This window comes from Mus pahari, chromosome 7 (assembly GCF_900095145.1).
Source record: "Mus pahari chromosome 7, PAHARI_EIJ_v1.1, whole genome shotgun sequence".
Classification (NCBI taxonomy): domain Eukaryota; kingdom Metazoa; phylum Chordata; class Mammalia; order Rodentia; family Muridae; genus Mus; species Mus pahari.
The window spans coordinates 62426312-62434229 of record NC_034596.1 but is presented as its reverse complement, the minus strand read 5'-3'; the positions used below and the strand labels follow the sequence as shown (position 1 = coordinate 62434229).

Here is a 7918-nt window from a genome sequence, read left to right as displayed (position 1 = left end):
TAAAAAAAAAAAAAAAAAAAAAAAAAAAAAGAGTCATTCCATGGGAAAGTCTTTTTTTAAATGATACTTAAAAATTAAATGTTTTTGTATACTTTAGTTTCTCTCTCTCAGTGTGATTCCATTTACCCTCTAAGAATCACTTGTAATTCTTAAACAAAACCATATGGTTACAAAAAGTTCACTAAGTGTTACATGCTAATGCATGGGTGTCAAACGTTTAACCTTGTAATTTTCTTAAGCTTTAAAGTTAGAAAATTTAGCATAGCAAATACATTTGAATATTACTAAGGCTTCAGAATTGTTAGTCATGTCATCAGTTATCTGATTGGCTACTTTTTTAATTTCAAGAGCAATCTGAGAAAATAAAAGGTAACATTAATAAACCTAACATGCCCAGAACTGTTTTCATCCCAGATTCATGAAGAAGGATATCAATTGATAATATTGTAATCGTTCTTCTGTATATCAGAGGAGTCAGAACAATGAATTTCTTGCTATATAGTAAATGACTTTTAAACTTTGAAATTCTATTCTGTTTTTCATTTTGCATAGTTTCTTACAGAAAACTACCCCTCCTCCAATAAGCCTTTTAATAAGCAAATACTCTTCTATTTAATGGAAATTTGTTGTTTCTATAGTCCTAATATACATCCTTAAACTTTGACTTGGTTTCTTTTCATACATTTTAAATGTGATGTAAAGCACATTAAACACAGTTTGATACACACTGGGATTTCTAAAATACTAGTTCAAGAAAATTCGATGTTTATGGTCTTTATACGAGGATTTCATTTGTATCTTGATGGTGGTATATTAATAAGTAAGTTCAATACATATTTTATAAGATTTAATTGGTGGTATCTTCTAGTCATTAGTTTAATATTTAGTAATTCCTTGATATACTTTGTTTTCTCCCCAACTGTGGTGACTTTCACACATCACCTTTAATGTTTGTGTTTCCCAAAATCTTTTTAATAGTAAATCTTTGTAATTTAATGCTAGAACATCAGAGGAGCTGATGTTGTGACATTTTGAAAATTTCCATGCTATTTTAATGATGTTATAAGAGTCAGCAAGCAACAAGGATGCTGGAAAATGTCAGAGACTCCCTCCCCAACTCTTTCTCATGAATCCTCATCACAGAGTTGTTGCCCTATCTTCCCTTGCTTTCATTTTTAAAGATAGATGGATTTTATTAAAACACACAATTTAATAGGTTTGAATTCTAAGTTGCATCTCTAAGCTGATCTTAAGAATTTTTAAATTAATGCAGTTACATGAATTTAAATGCATTTATATATATATATATATATATATAGTATATATAAAATACATATGTACATACATACATTCATGCATATTAACATGTGATTTTTAAAAGAAATGAAAAGCTGAAGTCAAATATAATATATACAATGTATATAATATATACTCTAAATATATACTATATATATATATTTAACATATATATATTTCACTTTGTCATCAAATATTCCTGAACATATTAGCTTTAACATCAATAAAATACCTGTCCACTACTTTCATTTATGAAAATATCATATATGTTTGCATTGTGTTATAAGTAAGTTGTGCCTGTATGAGTGTAATATTTTATATTCTCTATATAGCTTCAATTTTAAATATTTGTTGTAAAGGTAAGTGTTTTTAATTGAGTGAATGTTTATATGTCTACTTTTTAACTTGAGAATTTAAAGACTTATTTTTTTCTGTGGGAATTTTATGATTAAACATGAAAGAAGTAGTAGGCTCAGTATTTCTTCTGGGACATTTGTGATAGTTTCTTTCTGCATTTTAAAGCTGTGTTTTTGAGAACTCACAACCTAACCCTCCCTGACTACGGAGTTAACACATAATGTGACTGTGAATCTGAAGTACAACAATCAGCTTTCTCTATGTGGTCATTGACTAAATTTATGTTGAAAGCATCAATCATTTCATCCTCAATTAAGTCAAATGTGAAAGAATCTGCCATCCACTCCATAAAATCACAAGGACCAAACTACGAAGAATGAGAAAAAAAAGTAGCATATCACTAAGAAGAAGTGGATGCTGTATTTGACAACATTACTCACTTTTGTGATTTTTGTGTCAGAACAATAAATTCACAAATAATATTGAATAATATTTGCATTGTCTTGTGTGACTTTTCCTAGGGTGCCAAAAAAAAAAAAAAAAAATAGCACTGACACTGGCCCATAGAAATGATTCTAAAAGTAACCTTAAAATACTACATCTGGTGTAAAAGACTTAATGTTCTATAAGTTCATGCTGCTTAATTGACATACAGAAGTATTACATCTGGCTAAAGTTTGAGTAGGACACTCTAATTTTTAGAAAAAGAACATTTCCATTTAATTACTTGAATGAATAATATAAAACCTGCTATTGATTCCCAGTTCTGCTTATCTCAATAAATGCATGTCTTCTGCTTGTGTCTTTTAGCATCTCCGTCAATTAAGCTCTTGGTGGATGATCCTATAGTTGTAAATCCTGGAGAGGCCATAACGTTAGTGTGTGTGACAACTGGAGGAGAGCCTACACCCTCTCTTACCTGGGTCAGGTCCTTCGGGACTCTGCCTGAAAAGATTGTTTTAAATGGAGGGACATTGACCATACCTGCCATCACCTCTGATGATGCTGGTACTTACAGCTGCATTGCCAATAATAATGTGGGAAACCCTGCAAAAAAGTCCACCAACATCATTGTGAGAGGTGAGTTTGTCTGCAAAGAAAGTAAAGACTGTCACTTTTAATTTAAAAATATTTCCTCAAATACTGACTTATATGTCAAATATTGAAAAATGTTTATGAATAATCATAATATCTAATCAGAACTAGAATCTAAAAGTCTTAAATCCCGATATTTTATTTGGATGAAGGAAATTTTATAGAATACTTACAATAATGTATTATTGACTTGCTCTTAAAATATGTTTCAGTAAAATATAATTACTAATGTGTTACATAAAACAAAATACACTGAGAGCATATGTTAGCTTAGAGCTAATAAATTTATCAGCTTTATGATTTGTCAATATTTATAGAACCCCATTTAGAGAAGACTTTACATTTTGATTTATATGTCATCTTACTTAAAAGATTCTACTTATATATACATTGAATATAAAATATGTTGATGATTACATAATGTTATTTGTAAGGCATAAAAGATGAATATAAAAATTTCAAAAATATTCCCAAGTACTTCTCCACTGAGAATATTAAGGAATATATAATTCATACCCAGAAGACTTCATATTCAATTGAGAAAGGTTTCAGGAGGACTCATTGATGGAAATACTTGGAAAAATCAGAAAAAGAAAGGCAAAGTCCATTTTAGGGTCTGGAATAAAATATAAGCCCCTAAATTAGCAGTGACAGGGATGCGGAGGATTGGCTATCCGCTAGTGCGTTGATATAGTATGTAGCCCCACTGTTGAAAAAAGAAAATAAGATTTAAAGAGAACTTAAATACTTATGCTTTGTGTCATAGTAACCCAATAGGGTACTGAATAGGGATGAACCTAGAAGGTGATGATTTTCAGGTAAACAGACAGGACCAAGAAGACCCTGTGCACATATACATGTGAGCAATGCATAATTGAGTTCATTGACATTATGTTGGTCGTTTTGTGTATTATTGTAGTGATTTTAGTGAGCCCAGATATCTGACATTGAACAATCCATTAGAAATGTACTCCTTGGCAAAATAATATTGTTTAAAAACAGCATAGATTATTGTAATGTAAACCAAAATGCTATGGCCCATACCCTTGGCTACAGAATTGTTGGCCATGGTGTAGTCAGTAACCGTGAGATGTGTTAATACCATCTCTTTTTGCATCATGATACAATAAAGTAGTACTAATTAAACTACCATAATGTTTCTTCATGGGATTAAAAAGGCTAGAAACAGGCTTTGAGTGTTAGTCCTGCCAACGTGCTTATGTTATCAGGGATATGAGAAATAGTCTGTAAAATCTTGCTATACAATGGACATGAAAACATTGCAACACTTTGCCTGAAGTGCCATGGATCCAATATTTTATTTTATTTTATTTTATTTTATTTTATTTTATTTTATCAAAGAAACAAGCTCACTTAAGGAAAAGTAATAAGTTCAATACAGTTTGCAGAGCAGAGCCATTTGTAACACTGACTCTAAGGACAGGCAAGAATGTCTGTGTTCCTCAGGCATGCTCCAGAAAGGAGGCAATACACAGCGATGTACCCATATGTGCAAATTATTAACATATTTTCTTGGTAAAGGGTATAACTCCATGTCCATGTTCCCTTTTCATTATTGGGACCTCATCTAGCTTAAACCTGTGCAGTCCCTATGAATGCTGCCACAGTTTCAGAGAATTCTTATGAAAAATGCCCCTGCTGTATCTTCATGATGTCATTTCCCTGGCCCTACAACCTTCTGCTTCCTCTTCCACATAGATCACTGAGTCTTGAGCAAAAGGGTTTGATGACGACATCTGATACAGAATTGAGTGTGTCGACATCTTTCACTGTCTACACATTGGCCAGTGCAGGACTCTGTGTTAATTTCTTTTTCCTACAGGAAGAAGCTACTATGGTGAGGACTGAACAAACCATGAGTATAAAAATATTTCCTTAGGAGTCATTTTATTGCTATATTCCTTCAGCAGAATATAATATTAGGTTTTCCCCTACAGTCATAATCTGTCTAGTCTCAGGTTCTTCGCTGCTGTGGCAGTGTTGGTGTCAGATATAGGCTCCATTTCCTGGAGTGGATCTAAAATCCACTCAGTAAGTGCTTTACTGCTCCTAAAACATTTGTGCCACAATTGCCCTAGCATTTCACATAAAATTAGGAACATGACTTTTTCTTAAAAATACAAATTTTTACAGTAAAATTAATGTGTGATTTATATATATTGTTTTCTGTATGCAATATCTCATTTCATAAATATAGCAAGCTCAAAATGAATATGAATTTCATGGTTTACAATATTAGTAGAAAAGTTACGTCTAAGACAGAAAAAAAAAAAAAACACTTCTCATGTGATCCTTAAACAATTTACAGTGATTGAGACACATATTCCTAAGTCAAGCAAGAAATAATCCCCTGATATGTGTGGAAAAAGTTATGCTGGTTCCTAATCTCTTCCTGAATGGCTGAGTTCAGTGCTTCCACAATCCTACTAGATAATGTGTTGTTTTCCATGTGAAGTTTTCTATTGTGATTCACTAGGTTTATAAATGCTCAGACTTCTGTCACAAGCCACTGTTGAAAAAGCATTGGCCAAGAAATTCACCGCACATTGTAGGAATTATTAAGTGCCTTCAGATCACAAATGTAAATGTGATCGAAAATAGCATAAAACTCTAGATGTGTTTCTTTGGACCCTTCCAATTCAGGATCATTTGGGGCCAGAAACTTGTACTGCTAACATGCAAGTCTCAATGGGCTAGCACTATCCTTTGAATATTAGTATTATGCAAATGAGATTTCTTCTAATGTTGTTTCTTTAAACAACTGGGGTGTATCAGCAGACCTCTCTAAAACATAGTTTCAAAGTATCCAATAAGTTAAGCAAAGTAAAGAACAATCATTTCAAAGCTCTGCTTGGTCTCACAGAGAATAAAGAGATCCACCACAGGACTGAGGTAAGATACATACATGTCTTTTAGTCATTTTTAGTTTTGCAAAAGCTTGCATCTCAGTACTCCCCATTGTTATACCTGTAATTAAATCTATTCTCTGATCTTCTGCTTTTAATCATATATTCAATCTAAGAACTAAAGAATGAAGTGACTTCCACTTCTTTTGATAACTGAATAAAGCACTTTTCATGGAATTTTGTATATCAGGAGCATATTATTATTAAGATTTATGAAAATTAAAAATGATTAGGAAATTAAAAGTGATCTTGTACTCTTGAATTACCTATAAAGTCTACCCCTGCCTCTACTTTCCAAAGATTATTTGACCCTATTTTTCCACATTGGATGAAGCTGCCATTGTCCTTAGTTGGTTAAGCTAGTCTTGACAATTCTAGTTCTTCTTGCATACCCCCCCCCAAAAAAAAAATCTGTTAAGGTAACATATGCTTATCCATATCTGTTATTTAAGAAAAAAGAAAGAGAATAACTTAGGACTATGAATTTAAGTGCATTTTTTTTTAATTCTCAAAAAGTCCATTGTGATTTAAGGATAAGTTACTGGCTTTGTAATTTTGGGAGTTGGTGAAACCTTCTAGGATGGGGCATGTTAGGAGGTCCTTAGATAGTTGTTCATTGTCATGACCTTATTCTCAGATAACCACTTTGATAGTACTCATCAGGTCGTTCTTATGAAGGGAGTATGTAAATCAACTTCTTAGCTGTTATACACTGCCTGAGTAAACACAATTTAAAGGTGAAAAGGTTTGCTTCTAACAGTCGGTTTAAGAGCATCTGTGGAGACTTGGCTGTGCTTCATGTGGGCCTCTGGTTAGACAAGACATCAGGGCAGGGGGCACGTAAGGAGGCATGTCAGCATACCTCATGTTGGATGGAGCACAGGTGGTAAAATGATAGAACTGGAAATAAATCAAAGCCTTTAAAGACATAATCCCAAGGACCCAGGACTGTTAGCTATGTCTCATCTAGTTTTACATCTCGTTCTAATAGCTCATGAAAATATGATCCCATCAAAGGGTTAATTCATTGAGAGGTTCAGAGTGTTCATAATCGAGTCACTTTGTCAAAGCAGCTAAGCATCTATAAAGGACATGACATTCAGAGGAAATTGCCAATATAAATCAAGACTAAGAAAGTAGCAAAAGCTGCAGATGCCCTTTGATGGACAATGTGTCAAATAAATTACAGACATGCCTTACTGTCACTATTGTGTTCATGGTACTCTGTAAATTATATGTTTCAAAGCATCAGGCTCCCTGGATGCCTTAACTCCCTTTATGTTTCTACATTCTCTCTGTTGTCTTCATCTTTTATCAAATCCTTTTCCCAGACCTCTGTCAAATGGTTATGTAAGCATTTTTCACTTCAGTTTCAAAATTGGTATAACATTTTTGTTGGACCTGATCTATTATGCTGACACATTAAATAATTACAATATTGAGGTACAATTCAACTGTTCTGAAAAAAACGTCAATATGTATTCAGCGGGGCCTGAATTTATACTTTCCTAGTTGCACCGAAATATAGTGTAATCTCACAGAACAGAAGAACCTCTGTTGGAAAAGGTGCTAATATACCTAATTGAAGTTTATATACATGAAGAGCTATGCTTCAAATATTTTTTTAGTTTTAAGCATTTATTCTGAAATTATTTCACTGAAAGATGTATTGGCACAGCAAACATTTCAAAATGTTCCTTTTTATATGCACCAGGGGTGGGAGCAGCAGGAGGAGAATATTTGTCATTGTAAACATCTATGGCTTGACCTACTAGCAATTTATAATTTATCAGTCCTAAGTAGTAACAGCCACTAACATCAGGTAAGTACCTGCTATGCACCAGATGCCAAACACACACTAAAGGCATTAACATTTTAATGTATGTCATAAGAGCTGTCAATGTGATTCTTAGTGTTCTTCCAGAGGACATGAGGACATGAGTTCAAGTTCTACCATATAGATGGAGTGCTTGAAAACCAACTGTAAACCCAGCTCCAGAGGATCTGGTATCCTTTTCTGGCCTCCACAGACATCCATGTGTGCATGTGTGTATGCACCTCTCCTCTCTCTCTCTCTCTCTCTCTCTCTCTCTCTCTCTCTCTCTCTCTCTTTTTTTTTTTTAAAGATTTATTTATTTACACACACACACACACACACACACACACACCTCTCTTTCAGAAAAATTTATAATGTAGAAGTATGACTATTTTAAGGAAATAAAATTTAGGAGAGATCTATTAAG

At 33.2% G+C, this 7918-nt stretch overlaps 1 protein-coding gene across 1 annotated transcript in view; it reads left to right on the top strand.

The window, feature by feature from the left end:
• The window catches only part of Mdga2 (MAM domain containing glycosylphosphatidylinositol anchor 2), a 744628-nt gene that overhangs the window by 529355 nt on the left and 207355 nt on the right, over positions 1 to 7918 (top strand). The window contains exon 6 of the mRNA XM_021202038.1: positions 2464 to 2733. Coding sequence (XP_021057697.1) covers positions 2464 to 2733 — 270 coding nt within the window. The remainder of the gene's footprint in view (positions 1 to 2463; positions 2734 to 7918) is intronic.